This window comes from Lotus japonicus, chromosome 3, assembly GCF_012489685.1.
Source record: "Lotus japonicus ecotype B-129 chromosome 3, LjGifu_v1.2".
Classification (NCBI taxonomy): domain Eukaryota; kingdom Viridiplantae; phylum Streptophyta; class Magnoliopsida; order Fabales; family Fabaceae; genus Lotus; species Lotus japonicus.
Window position 1 is genome coordinate 3,462,307 of NC_080043.1, and position 14,800 is coordinate 3,477,106.

The following is a 14,800-nucleotide window of genomic DNA, read 5'->3' on the forward strand; positions in this document are numbered from 1 at the left end:
TCTTGATAGAGTTAATTTTTTCTTTGAAAATTCTTCTCGACCATAAGACTCAAACTCATCCATTATTTAAAGAGAATTATGTACGGTTTGGACCAAACACTCGTTGATGTTGACCATCATTTATACTTGTGTCTTTTGTTTAACTTTTGCAAGTTAATTTAAATTAATAAACTCAATGAGTTGTCTAAATGATCTTAGATAATTTTTTTGAGTTAAACACTCTACTTTTAGGTGACCAGAACCAGAACTCATTCCCCTGACCATTCGAGCCACAGATTCAAACGGTTCTGCATTCAACCCGGTAGGGATCAGTAGGCTTCTTTCTCGAAGGAGGAGATTAGAGCGACGGTGTTCAACATAAATGCTCTAAAAAGCTCCATGTCTTGATGGTTTGAATCCCTTTTTTCCCAATCTTAATGGGATGTGGTGGGTCAGTCTGTTGTGAAGCTTTTGCATAATTGATGCTATAATTCGTCTATGATCAAGGAGATCAATGAAACTTTGGTTGTCCTGATTCCATAGCTTGATATTGTTCTTTGAGATTCTTGAAACCAATCAATGGTCAACACTCAACCCTCTATTTCGAGAAACAATGTTCGTCGTACCTCTTCAAATTCAAAATTTTGGTAGTAACATCAATATTTGTAAGATGTAAATCCACTTATATTTTTCGTTCATGTCATTTCTATCCCGAGCAAATAAAACAAAATATACCTAATCTAGACAGAGAATGGAAGTTCATGAAGTCTATTTTATTAATGATGATCAATAACATCATTACATTCGACCAAATGGAAATCCTACTCCTAAATACACACTACAAAGTGTGAGATCAACAAGAACACACAAAGATGCAATACTAAAGTAACAATAAGGTTTGATTTATTTTAAGGATAAGGCAGGGTAGCAATGTGGTTATGAACCACGGTTCCAATCCAAAGCTTCCCTTTCTCCTCCCTAACTTCACTGACCAACTTCATCACATTCCCTTTTTTATCTTCAAGAACTTCTAGAATCTTCCCTTCATCGTCAAAAAGCGTGATCACTGTGAACATTTTCATCCCCATGGCTCTAGCAAGAAAGCTCATCCTGATGGGTAAGCGGAAGTAGATGTTCCTCAACCATGGATTGTTGCTCAGAACCTCTTGAGCTGGAGTGCGACAACAATCTATGGCAACCCAAAATTGACCCTTCTCATTTATTCTCACGTTGTCTGGGAAACCTGGGAGGTCTGCTACATGTTCCACTGTCCCTGATTTTGGACCTTCCATCCAAAGCTTTCTTAGCCTGTCATGTCATTAAGGAATTAATATTTCAATAATGATATTTAAGCATACATAAACTGGATGTCACTCAGCTGAGATATATGTTAGTAGCGATTTTTAACCACCACAAATATTTGAACACATATCAAATATGTATGTTTACATATGAGTAGTCTTTAAATTATGTAGATCCTTAAGTTACGTGTTTATTTGTTTCAACGAAATAGAATTGCATATAATATCAAAAGACGACTTACTATAATTCACAATATCATCGATTTTTTTGAAATTCACTATAATCAAGGTTCTATAGCAGACACTTGAAGGGGAAAACACTCTTACTTGCTAATCTTTCATGTGAATTTCATTGCATAGAAAAAGTGTATGAAAAAAGTGTATCACAGAGAATGTTGTTTGTATGAAGATAGTGATCTCACCTGCAATTGGTGGTTTCAGTGAAGAGGAGAAAGGACTGATCTTTGGAAAATTGCACACCATTAGGGAAAGCAAGACCATCCAACACAACATGGGTTGTTTTAGTTGGAGGATCATATCTCAGAAGTCTACCAGTAGATTCTCCTTCCAACAATATAAAAAAGTGTTGCCTGTAAACAAGTATACACCCATCATTAGCCTTTTAAAATTGACAATGAATAACACAAAAATGACAATAGAAGAAGGTGTTACACTCTGTTGTATCTTGTGCTAGTGTCTGTGAAGAAGATGGATCCATTCTTATGAATGTCAAGGTCATTTGCAAAGAGAATGGGCTTTCCTTCAACATGGGTTGCCAATGATGTAGCAAGTCCACCATTTGGCCCAACCACAAGAAGCCCATAGTATGCATCCGCTATGTATAGATCTCCACTCTCTTTATCAAATCTTAGGCCAAGTGGTCGCCCACAAGTTTTCTCATGCTTCCATTGCTTGGCAGTGGTTGAATCATTCCCCCTCACGCATTGCTTCTCAGTCCTTTCAAAATCACGAAACCAAAATACCAAGTGCCATTCATTAGCATGAATTAGATAGAATAATCAAGTGTATGTTCTACTATAATTGATTATTTAATTCTACGAATAAGCTATAATAGGCTTTTAGGCACCAAAAGTCATTAAGTAGACATGTAGACCCACAGAAAAAGAGCAAGGAAAAGAAGAGAAAAAAGTGGGATCTGAGTTCACTGTCAATTTTTGGTGTAGTCACTGCACTACTGCAGTCAAGAAATCTCATATTTAGAATGAATATCAGACAATTCTGTTTTTAAGTCTAACAAATCACATGCAAAACATGTTTTTTTGAATATTATCTGTCAAATGTTTAGGCCGAGAGCCTTAGACTCCTTCATTATAGTGGCTGCATAAAAAATTGACTGATATAATTCACTTCTCATCTTCTCATGTGTGATATATAATGTAATGTAAAAAACTAAAAAATAAAGAAAAAAATGTGACGAGTGTAAAATGTTTGTACTATTTGATGTAAAAATTGACTTGATAGAGTCCATTTCTTTTGGATAATATGGAGGGCCAAAGGCCCATGATAAAGTCCATTTAATTAGCTTGAGATGGAATATAAACATTTAAGAATGTGTAAAAGCTTGCCCATTTTGGTGTTTTTCTATAGAATAATAAACTTATGAGTGCATTTTGAGGAAAAATGATATAATTCAAACATGCTAAGTGACAAAACTTTATGAGAATCAAGTGTTTTGTTAAATTTTTTGTGATAATTGTGGGTGATGATGAATATGAGAGTTACCAATTGGATGTGACAAATGCAAAATTTTCCCAACCAAGTTCCTCCCCCATCCATCTAACAACACGACCATCAGCTAAACCAGCATAAGGACCACGACCCATGTTATCAAACTCCAGAGATTCTGGTCCAAACACTTCATCCTTGAACTCTGATTTCCCATGTAGTCCTAATCTGCTCACGTTGTCCCTAGGCCAGTTCCCCATGACTTGGTGGTATGGTGCAATGTCATGCTTCACGGGTCTGAATTCATGCTCTGAAACTGGACCCAGATGAAAAGGGTCCATCACGAAGAAACCCAGAAGCAGAACAAGGGTAAGAAGAAGTGGGTGTTGGAGAAATGTCTCATCTTTTAGCAGATTTTTCTTCTCCATTGTGCGCACACCAAGGTGAGAAAAAAGTGTTGAGTTGAGACTTGAGTGTTGTCTAACTTGGTGGAACTAGAGAGAGTTTCATATTTGAATTGGTTTGAGGGAGTTGAATTCAAAGCATGTTTTGTTCATGATGGCATTTAAGGTTGAAGGTAGGTTGTCTATTGTTGTGCAGGTTGAGGGTAGGTTGAGTTAAAATAGCCAGCATATTCTATACGTAACAAACAAGTTAAATTTGAAATTTAACCTTAAACTAACACTCCTATATTGATTGCATTCTATGACTTTGTTGGAAAACAACATTTGCTTGGTGAAAAAGTCTTGTGTTTTTTTATTCCCAAGTGTCATCTATGCTGACTTGTGAGACAAATTAGGATAACCGTAGTAGAATCCTATGACGAATGCTATGATTCTTTGTACGGAGTGTGAGTGTGTGACTTCTCTAGAGGAGGTGGACTTTGGAAAACCTTTTTTTTTACCTTGGATTATGCATAACAGAATGATAAATTATGATGAGGACACTGAGAAATGGGAGATGATTAGATCATGTTTATGGAATCATCATTTGTTATATATCATGGTTTGATGAATGTGGCTACATGTAAAGGGAAATGAAGCCTCACCTAATTAGAATTCGTGTCCATGTCCTTGACATGCTTATAATCTTGAATCCAGGAAAAGGAAACCTGTATCCACAATAATAATATATGTTTTGAATCTAGACTACAATTATTTTCTAGAGGGGAAAATCAGAGACATCTACTTTAGATGGATCAAGCCAAGCTGATACACGTTCGCATTCAATCTAGACAATAATAAACAACAATAGAATATATACAATCGCATTGCAGGTTATTCAAGGAACTTTGTCCATCTCATTCTCCTCTCACTGAGAAATCACATCCCTAAAAACTGAGATGAGCACAAATGTAACACTAATGAAAAAAATTGGTCTCCAATCAACTGAACAACCAATTATTAAAGCTATTACATTACAGTATTACTACACTAAAGCTAGAAATGGTAATTGGTAACCATTATTCATAAGTAACAAAAAAAAAACACATGTGAAAACATTAATGATACTTAAATATTAAAATTCAAAATTATCGGACACCATATATATTTCATTTTTTTCTCTTTATAACCCAAGTTGTGCGGTCATATCGTTTCATGTGTTTCATCATTTTCAGTATTAATATAAGAAATTTAAAACTTCAAAAGAGAATCAATATTTTGAATTTTAGCATAAATTTTAGACATAATAAAAAGACCTATTTATCAAATTATTGTGATATTTCCATTTATAAAGTTTAAGTTTTTGAAGAAAAAATTTGTAAAGGAAGATTAGAGGTTTATGTGATGTGTCTGATGAACTTATGTGTTAGCATGGCTACAACATGATACAACTGCTATTTAGATGTGTGTGTACTTTCTAGGGTGGGATAGATAGCAAGAGACAACAACACACAAACAACTTTCACATGGTATTATATAGTGGGATTGTTTGAAAGTCATACTAATTTTATTTATAAGTTTGGTGAATAATATTCTACCACCTACATATCATTTCTCCTTTCGATAATAGAAACTCATAAAGGATGACAAGTTAGTGAAAAGTATGAATAGGTCCTCACATATATGATGCACTAAACCAAAAATGAAAAATATATAAATCATAATTTGTAAATCACACACTTGTTCAGGACCATCTAGATAAAAGAAGTTAATGAATAATTGCAATGTGAGAAGAAAACTACAAAAGAAAAGAAAGAAAGGATTTAAGTCTTGGAATAACTTGTTTTAACTTATTTTAGCTCTTATCCATATGATTTAGGCCCAGTTTGGAAGAGCTTATTTAAGCTTATCTGACAGCATAAACTCTTATGCCAGTGTTTGGGAGGGCTTATGCAAACAACTTATGACCTGCCATAAGCTATTTTCAGCTTATTTTCATAAGCTACTCAGGATAGCTTATGAGAAACAGCTTATGCTTATGTACAACTTATTTTCAATTTATTTCAATAAATTTTTAAAAATAGTTTATGAATAAGCGCTTATGTCATTAATTAAGCTGTTTTTTCAAACGGGGCCTTAATGAACTTATGTAAATGTCTTATTATATATTTATAAACTATTAAACAATTATGTTGAGTTGACACAAATGACCACTGCTTCCGGACTTAACTTACCTTTTTAATAGGTTGATGGTTCAAATCACTTGCATTCAGTTGGTGGGTCTCCCACCTAAAGGAGATCTCATGGTGCAAATCCAAGATAGAAAATAAGTTCAAACCAAAGTATGACATGTATCACCAAGTGACCTATTTCCCTAAGCTAATCGTCAAGCTCACAAATGCGTGATCCATGTCATTAAGTTATGTCGAGTAGCCCTTGTTGTTGCGAGAATTCTTAATTCATGAGTTGTAGGGAGGAATTTATGTCCCCACAAACAGAAATTAAAGCAAGTGTTGGGTTCAAAGCTGGTGTTAAAGATTATAAATTGACTTATTATACTCCTGACTATGAAACCAAAGATACGGATATCTTAACAGCATTTCGAGTAACTCCTCAACCTGGAGTTCCACCTGAAGAAGCAGGGCACACATAAGTACTTTGTTCTTGCAAGTCACTAACGTCCTGCCCGATAGTTTGAGAGAGTGAGAGTGTTTTGTCTCATACTAATTAGTTTTCTTATGTTTATTTTTGGAAACATATGAATTTGTTAGTAGCTAGAAAGAGGTACAAGTCCACATAACAGCCCAAACATTTGGGCCTAGGTGCCTCTAATTGTCGGTGGCACCAACGAACAAAACAATAAAGTAATTTTAAATTATTATTTAATTATTCAGAAAAGAGAAAACCGAAAGAAAGAAAGAACACAAAGGTGTCTTTGAAGATCACGAAAACAAAACCCTGAATCCATCATCAAAGAGTGCTCGTGCTCGCTCGCAATTGCAGAGAAATCCAAACCTCCGATTCCTAACAATTGAGCTGGTTAGCGTTTAACTTCTCCTTCTCTTCACCTCACCTTGCGTTGTTACTTCATAGATTTCTGTCAACTGTGCCTATTATTCTGAATTCTGATTCATAGTTATAGATGAATGATGCATATACATGTCCCTTCATGATCTTGCAATGGTTTAAGCTTACCACAATGATCTGTGTTGTTTTCACAATTGATTTTTATCTTCCCCAGCATTTCTTCACTTGTTTAACCAGTAATCACCCAATTATTTATTTCTGTATATTATTATATGGAATAGGTTTTACTGTAAAAATTGTTACTGTGCTGCTCTTCCATATGGACTTCCTAAAATTCAATTCTTTCCAAATTGATTTATCCATCATATAGTAGCCAAATTCAACTTATCATTACTGTACCAACTATAGTAGTGTAGTATTATCAAGTCATTATGATATTATTCTCTATTAATGTATATGACCTTCTACATTTAAGTAGGCAAGTAAACACTGTTGTTAAATAGCGTAGCGCTCTTAGGGCTCACCGCTATTTTTCGCTTTGAGGGCTTGGTATAGTGGATTTTTGGCTTTCCGCCATTGTCCACGATCCGCCATTAACAACACTACAAGTAAATGATGCCAATGTAGTTGATCTGTATGCGAGTGTTTACAAAGTTTGAAAGACATGAACATGATCATCAATCTCATCTGTTTAGTAATTTTAATTTTTAATACCCTTTTCCATCAATGAAACCTAAAGACAATCAAAGCCTACTTTGATTTCTTTTGCTGGTCATGTTTGCCTATGAAGGATAAGCTTCTTCTTTTTTCTTTTTTTTTTGTGGGGGGAAGGGGTGCAAACCAGGCTAAGCTTATGTTAGTTACATATTTGTCTATTTCAAGTTTCATTCCCGGTTTAGGATGTATATTTCTTTCTTTTTTATTAGTATCTGTGAAATCTTGTACATGTTTGGAATTTAGATGACCTTATAACTCATGTATGTGGGATTCTTTTTTGTCTTTTAATCAAAGTATTATTTATTCTCAGCACTTCAAAGCTTATATTGTTATTACTGGGAAGCAGGGCATATTATGGCCAGCCTTGGTGATAGAAAGGAAGCTGAATGGATGGAAAGGATACTATCTGAAGGAGCCGTTCCACTTCTTGAGCCGGATAATTGTTCAAAAGGTTGGGCTTCCCCTCCAGGAGATGCATTCATGGTTAGAGGTCCTGAGTATTTTACAACAAGGGTTAAGATTCCTGCCGGTGATTATCTACTCAAGCCTATTGGTTTTGATTGGATTAGAAGTTCGGTGAAAATCGGGGAGATATTAAATGATCCAAATAGTCGAGTTAGGAAGGTCATTGATAATGAGTTTCCAGCAGGTGATAAACCCTTTATATGGGCCTTCAATATTCAAGTCCCAACCAAGGATCATTATAGTGCCATTGCATATTTTACAACCAAAGAGCCTATTGCTGAAGGGTCGCTAATGGATAGGTTCTTGAAAGGTGATGATGCATTCAGAAACTCAAGACTTAAGTTGATTGCCAACATTGTAAAAGGTCCTTGGATTGTTAGAAAAGCTGTTGGAGAGCAGGCTATTTGCGTAATCGGCCGTGCCCTTTCCTGTAAATATTCCGTTACAGAGAATTTCATAGAAGTAGATATTGATATAGGGTCTTCTATGGTTGCAAGTGCAATAGTTCATTTGGCGTTCGGTTATATCTCATGTTTGACGGTTGATTTGGCTTTTCTTATTGAGAGCCAAGCTGAATTAGAGCTTCCAGAAAAACTTTTAGGTGCTTTCAGATTTTCTGACCTCGATCCTGCTTCAGCTAAAACAATCGAGCCATCGTCTGTCGAGAGTTCGGAAGGTTTACAGACATCTTTACCTACTAGGTGGTGGCAGTCTATTGGGCAGGGGTTTTCCCACATTCTTCATTCAGGTCCTCAAGAAGATGGCTCTACTTCTGGATCACAACATGCTAATATTTTAGATAAAAAAGATAGTCAGACTGATGTCAAGCAATGGTAAGTTTATGCAGTTTAATAACCATTTGGTAACATGATTACAGATGCTTTGGAGATGTAAGTTTGCTATTGAAATATTCTGCATGTTTAAAACTTATTTTTCTCAACTGCTCAAAGACGTTTTTCTTCTCTTTTTTGTTTCCCTTTACCAAGGGACATGATTGGGAAGTGGTCATTGTGATCATATATGTAAGATCACAGGTTTAATTATCTGCGTATATTTTTAGCATCTATTATGAACCCGATTGGATGTGGATCAAAAGAGTATTTGAGTTTATCTACTAAAAAATGCACTAAATTGCTCTTTGGTTAGCATCTAAACAGGCCCTGTCTTCTTTGCAGCAATTAATAGTACAAGTGTACAACTAGTTTTTAAACATGTGTCCTGCAATTTTTGGATTGAAAATTGCCTGCTTTGTGAAGGGATTAACAGAATGGACAGGGAAGAAATATGACCAATTCGGATTCCAGTTTGCCTATTTGCTTGTAACCTAGTAGTGTTAGGATATTTCATTGCAACACACACACACACAAAACTTCCACTTTATGTATGTTGGCTGATTGAGCATTTTTAGTTTCTTACTGATTTTGATTGTCATTACTACATGTATTGTTATTTGTTACAGCATCCTCTGTCTTTTCTATTCTTTTTTATTCCATCTGTGACTTAAAAGCTACATCATGTCAAAAAAACCTTAGGTATAATAAGTTGTAATCGACTCACACATAAAACAGGTTCCCTCTTCCCATATATGAATATTAGGCCTTATATTTCTAGTGAAGTTATTTTCCTTTTGTTTTTTGTATTTCCTCCATGTTTTGATCCTTTTGTATTTTCTGTACCATGTTATCATTTGCAGATATACTGGAGGAATTGCAGGAATTGCAAAGGGTATGAAGTTCCATTTTAGGTGATTATTCTTTTAGCCTTTTGGGGTGTACAACTGAATTCTTGCCCTATGGTAGTATTTTGTATCACTTCAGAAAGTTAGAACTTAGAATGCCCTCATATTTATAGTTGAAAAATAGTCCGTAGCTGAAAATTAAATTCATGACTTTTTTCTTGTCTAGGGTACTTTTTGTGCTTATCCAAATTACAATTGCTTCAATTTTTTGGTTGGATTGATGTTATGAATTTGTTCTCCTTTAGTAACTTGTCTAGTAGATTTAATACTTTCAAATAGACGAATATTCTTACAATGTTTATGCTGATAAGGTATAACTCACAATGGATTGAGCATCTTCTAGACAACAACTATCCAATATCCAATAACTCTGTATTCCCTTGCAAAAGCCATTTTACATATCCCAGCCCACGTATGAAGATATAAGACTTTTTAGTGTGAAGTTCAATGGGGATGACGTTCGTTTCAATGAAAATTTGAACACACACTAAATTGGCTGAAGGCCAGCTTATCAAAATTTCTTCTTCCAAACACACTGAATAAGTTTATAAAAAAGTAGATTTCAGAAGAGCTGTGTTGATGAGATAGTTTTCCATTTTATTAAATTGGTTTGAACTTTGAAGTCCCTATCTCCTTATATTAATTCACTTTCTATTTTATTTCATTATATTCAAGGTGTACTAAAAAGTAGTGTTATAATTTTTATTTTAATATTTTATTAAAATATAAAATATCAAGGGTTTAAAATGAAAATGGTCCTAGAGAAGCCTATGCAACAATTTTGCATTCAGATCATGTTTATGTTTGTGGAGGGCTGGAGGCATAGCCACCGCAGAAGCATCCACTTCTCTAATCAACCGGAGACCTTGATACTTGTTGATGAGACAATTACTGAATATCATAGAATTGATTTGGAAGCACATGGTGGGTCAACAACAATATAGAAAGATCAGTAATGAGAGAGGATAGAAGTGGGAAAAAAATTGCATTTCAGGGTAACTCCAACCAACTCAAAAGAAGTCCCCCCCTATGTTCGGCCAAAATCTCTTTTGGTTCTCAACTACATTTTTGGACAGAAGTTAAATCTGTCCTCAACTCTATTTTTTGATAGAAGTTAAAAGCTAAAATGAAAGTAATTTTTCTAATCCATAGAGATATTCATTTTTATTATTTACTATATAAGTGTAAATTGCCATTAATATTGGGATATTTTTTTATTTAAAATCGTCACTCCTATTGGTGATATCACTTTTAAAAAATTTTACTTACTTATTTTTTACTCTTAATGCGATGGAAATTTAAGTCATCACAAAATCCTGATGAATAATAAAAAATAAATTTAAGATGTAATTTGGTCACATAATATTTTGTCACTAAGTACTTATCTTTTTTGGTACATCGGAAAGATAAGTTGCACCATTTAATGATTGATCGTTGGATCTCTTTAATCCCAACTCATATGTTTTCAGCTCTTACCACTTAAGCTATCATTCGGAGATTGTCACTAAGTATTTAGCAACATAATAATCTATCACAAAATCCCCGGTAAATATAATAAAAAAGAATTTAGCGACGAAAATTTGAGATGAAACTTTTAAATCCTAAAATAATTAGCGACGGAATTTTTTTTCTCTGCACGTTGCGTTGCTATTTCCTTTTCTATTATTGACTGAAATTTTGCATGATTAGATTTCCTAGAGACTAGAGTAAAGAAAATTGAATTTTAAAATCCAAATTTAATAAGGGAGCATTATTTTGATCCGCTCATTTTTTTATTTGTTTTATTGAAAGCAGAGTCAAATGCAAGGACCATACATTACCTGAGCTGTTAAAGAAAATCCAGAAAATACAGTAGCCACACAAACATGCTTAGTGCTTTGTTGATGTATCCACAGCCACACACACAATGCAAGTTGACCCCACTAGCTCGTGTTGTTTTCATTACCCTTGTCACAATTTGATGCCTTTGAAACCTCATCCATGCATTTCATTTTCTGCCTCCAACACCTTCTTCCTACATTAAATATCTATGTTCACATCACAAACTTCAAATGTTATGTCTATGTTTTTTGTGGTTCTCATATAATCTTTCTTCTACACCATCATTAACTATATTTGGCTAAACAACTATAGGACTATAGGTTCTAAATCTTTCCTTTCTGGGAAGAGTTGTTAGCAAATAGCTAAGCTAGCTGTCACTCACTCCCTCTAGAGTCTTGAAATATTGTTCCCACTTGAGAAGTTCAAGTTTCATAAGGAAAGGAAAGGATATTATGAAGATTCAATGTGATGCATGTGAGAAAGCTCCGGCTACTGTGATTTGTTGTGCAGATGAAGCTGCTTTGTGTGCTCAGTGTGATGTTGAGATTCATGCTGCTAACAAGCTTGCTAGCAAGCACCAGAGGCTTCTTCTTGAAAGTCTATCAAACAAGCTTCCAAAGTGTGATATATGTCAGGTTAGCACCTCAATTTTCCATGTTAACTTCTAGTTTTATCATGCTATTAAATTATTACTCATAAATTGTTGTGCTTGGATGGTTTGACTGTGCTGATTTTTCTTAGTTATAGATAATTAGATATCAATACATGTTTTGACATGAGAAACTAGGAGGTAATTCAAGTTCTATTGTTTTACTTTTAAGCTAGGCCAAACTTACTATTAGCATGTTTGGACCGACCTCTTGTTTTTAGAATTAATTCTGACAGCAGAAGAGCTTATCCACATAATTGATTTTGACTTTAAAATTAATTGTAACAAAGATTTCCAAACATGCGCTATGTTATTGGAATCACCACCAGTGAATGGCCAATGGACTGAGATTTATGTTAGAAAAAGGCTTATTCAATGAGCATCTGTTCATCAATTTATCTGAGAAATTTAATAAGATAAGCTCAAAGGAGTTTAGGTTATAAGATAGGGCTGGTACATAGTGAACCATGTATTTTAATACTGGTCCACAAGTGAACCATCATATTTGGAAGGTCAAATATAATGGTGCACCATTGGACCACTATAAAATGGTCCACCTTATAATATCCCTATATGCTATTCTAATAAATTTAACCAAATATATACTTAATTGTTGATATCCCAAGATAAGTTCAAATAAACTCTAGAGAAACTCTTCCTAAAAACATATTATTAGGTAAAGTAAACATTCTAGATGAGAATGTTGCTTGATATTTTCGACATTATTGTGAAATGTGGACATTTGTTGACTCCATTTTACTGTTAACACCTGGATTTTGAGCTGGGCTAACTGTTGAAACATGAATTAGGATATCTGAAGTTGCATCTATGACTATGAGTTAATACCTTCTCTCAAAATGGATTTTACATTGTTTTATGTTTGTCTAATGTCTATGGATGTTATATTAAATATTAATTATCCAATAACTATTTCTCATTTTGCTATTTTCTATATGTAACCACAGGAAAAGACAGCTTTCATATTTTGTGTTGAAGACAGAGCACTCTTCTGTCAGGATTGTGATGAACCAATTCATGCACCTGGAAGCATCTCTGCGAACCACCAGCGCTTCCTTGCTACCGGTATCAAAGTAGCAGGGAGTTCAAAATGCACCAAAGATGATGAAAAAAGCCACTTGGAGCCACCTAGTAGGAATGCATCTAAAATTTCTGCAAAAATTCCTCCTCAGCAAGTGCCTAACTTCACTGAAAAAATTCCTCCTCAGCAAGTGCCTAACTTCACTGAAAAAGTTCCTCCTCAGCAAGTGCCTAACTTCACATCCTCTTGGGCTGTTGATGACTTGTTGGATATGGAGTTATCAAGCTTTGATTCCCCTGATAAAGTAAGACAGCTTTATTCCATAATTAGAGTTATATAAATTGTCTAAATTGACTTGGAAATTAATGTGTTTTTAATGAAAGATCTTAGTACCATTAGCATGTGGTATTTATTGTCCCAATTGAAATTCCACATGGTTGTAGCTGATGATCCTGACACAATAGTACATGTGAACATTAAAATCAGTTTTAGTAAAATGTGGGCATTTTGATTTATCACATCAAGATAATTGGTTAGTAGATAAGGGGAATTTGGATTGCTAACTGCAGTGAAATCCTAAATTCACACAGTCAAGGTATTTGAGCTATAAGATCAAAATCAGACGGCTCAAATGTTTAATTTATCTGAGCTGTCTGATCTTGATAAACCCTAACATGTGCGAACTTAGGATTGCATCGACTGTAGGGAACCAAAATCGGTAGCTATGAAGGTTATTGATTTTTGTGATGAAGACAGATCAATCCAGTTTTTTATTTGGTTCTTGATTATTTGAAATATACTTTGAACTATATGTAATCATGGCTATGATATAGAAATTTTCATACTGGCCTTAATAAGTAGTTAATCAGTTACTTAAATATGATGTGCCTCCAGCACCTTATAATATTTATGACTCTATTTTTTTTTCAGTATGCTCAGAAGGACTCTCTGCAGTTTGGAGAGCTAGAATGGCTTGCAGATGATGGTCTTTTTGGTGACCAATTTTCTCAGGAAGCATTGGCTGCAGCCGAAGTCCCTCAGCTTCCAGCAACTTATACCAGCAGCAATGTTGCTTCCTACCGAACCTCCAAATCCCCCATGTCAAACAAAAAGGCTAGGATTGAAGTCCTACATTATGATGAAGATGATGATGAGTACTTCACTGTGCCTAATCTTGGCTGAAGCACATGACCATGTGCATGGGACCAGTTTTGGAAATATACATTATTTTTTTCAATAGCTCTTAATTTAAAGATGTTGTAAAAAAATAATTATTTCCCCAAAAAGTTATGGCAACATTTTTCAGTTCACTCTATGCTTCAATAATCTGACAGACTTAGCTATGGAATAATCAAAACATACATATTATACCTGCCCATTATTCAAAAATAAACTTTCTTTGCAAATAATCCTCTAAATGAAACAAGATTACTAGATTTTGTTCCAAGTTCAGTAGGTTCAGCTGCTTAATCTTTATGATATGTATCTAGGTAGCCTGAGTTCTTGGCATGGCCCAGAACTCTTAAGTTACATAGAAAATCATTTTTTCCTGTTCATCAATGCTATGAGCATCCTATAAAAAAGGATTTGGAAATTCATATTCATATCATCAAACAAAGTCCTAAAATTAACCCAAGTTTCTCTCATAAGATGGCCAAAACAATTCCAACTAAACTCTTCTTTCTCTCTACTCCATGCTAACCATAACTCTATGTCTTATGCGAACACAAACCCTCTCATCTACCCTTGAAGCTGATAGCATTGTCCTTCGTGAGATAAAACGTGCCATTGATCCAAACTCGGTCACCCCATCTTCCTATCTCAACAGCTGGGACTTCACAATGGACCCATGTGAAGCACAGGGTCACAGTTTCTAGGAATCTTATATGCCAACTAGCCTATAGACAACTCCTCTAGTAGAGTGACACAAGTTGATCTTGATGGCATTGGTTATGAAGGATTCTTAACACCACTTATTGGGAACCTCACATAGCT

General features: G+C 34.7%; 3 protein-coding genes across 4 annotated transcripts; 2 read left to right on the forward strand and 1 right to left on the reverse strand.

The window, feature by feature from the left end:
* Positions 1-731: 731 nt before the first annotated feature.
* LOC130748289 (protein STRICTOSIDINE SYNTHASE-LIKE 13) lies at positions 732-3,591 on the reverse strand. The gene is made up of 4 exons (XM_057601472.1): positions 3,024-3,591; positions 1,953-2,237; positions 1,703-1,870; positions 732-1,287 (listed from the first exon to the last, which is right to left on the reverse strand). The coding sequence occupies exons 1-4, from the start codon at positions 3,392-3,394 to the stop codon at positions 888-890; spliced, it is 1,224 nt and encodes a 407-aa protein (XP_057457455.1). The 5' UTR covers positions 3,395-3,591; the 3' UTR covers positions 732-887.
* Positions 3,592-6,246: 2,655 nt separating this feature from the next.
* On the forward strand, positions 6,247-9,574 carry LOC130749076 (protein ENHANCED DISEASE RESISTANCE 2-like). 2 transcript variants are annotated; one of them, XM_057602364.1, is made up of 3 exons: positions 6,247-6,388; positions 7,404-8,391; positions 9,252-9,574. In XM_057602364.1, coding segments are annotated over exons 2-3 (945 nt in total). In that variant the 5' UTR covers positions 6,247-6,388; positions 7,404-7,447; the 3' UTR covers positions 9,253-9,574. The 2 variants fall into 2 exon arrangements, with proteins under 2 accessions (XP_057458347.1, XP_057458346.1); XM_057602363.1 differs by having other exon boundaries at positions 7,440-8,391.
* Positions 9,575-11,286: 1,712 nt separating this feature from the next.
* Positions 11,287-14,115, forward strand: LOC130748296 (B-box zinc finger protein 24-like). Its single transcript, XM_057601479.1, has 3 exons — positions 11,287-11,752; positions 12,732-13,109; positions 13,736-14,115. Exons 1-3 carry the CDS (start codon positions 11,570-11,572, stop codon positions 13,985-13,987), a joined length of 813 nt encoding a protein of 270 aa, XP_057457462.1. The 5' UTR covers positions 11,287-11,569; the 3' UTR covers positions 13,988-14,115.
* Positions 14,116-14,800: the final 685 nt, after the last annotated feature.

What these genes read in the sequence shown, in the direction of transcription:
- LOC130748289 (XM_057601472.1), bottom strand. Translation starts at nt 3,394, where the DNA reads ATGGAGAAGAAAAATCTGCTAAAAGATGAGACATTTCTCCAACACCCA. An exon ending in GCATTTGTCACATCCAATTG is followed by an intron (nt 2,238 to 3,023) that starts GTAACTCTCATA and finishes TGATTTTGAAAG; the next exon opens with GACTGAGAAGCAATGCGTGA. An exon ending in ACTGAAACCACCAATTGCAG is followed by an intron (nt 1,288 to 1,702) that starts GTGAGATCACTA and finishes ATGACATGACAG; the next exon opens with GCTAAGAAAGCTTTGGATGG.
- LOC130749076 (XM_057602364.1), top strand. Translation starts at nt 7,448, where the DNA reads ATGGCCAGCCTTGGTGATAGAAAGGAAGCTGAATGGATGGAAAGGATA.
- LOC130748296 (XM_057601479.1), top strand. Translation starts at nt 11,570, where the DNA reads ATGAAGATTCAATGTGATGCATGTGAGAAAGCTCCGGCTACTGTGATT. An exon ending in CAAAGTGTGATATATGTCAG is followed by an intron (nt 11,753 to 12,731) that starts GTTAGCACCTCA and finishes ATGTAACCACAG; the next exon opens with GAAAAGACAGCTTTCATATT. An exon ending in GCTTTGATTCCCCTGATAAA is followed by an intron (nt 13,110 to 13,735) that starts GTAAGACAGCTT and finishes TTTTTTTTTCAG; the next exon opens with TATGCTCAGAAGGACTCTCT.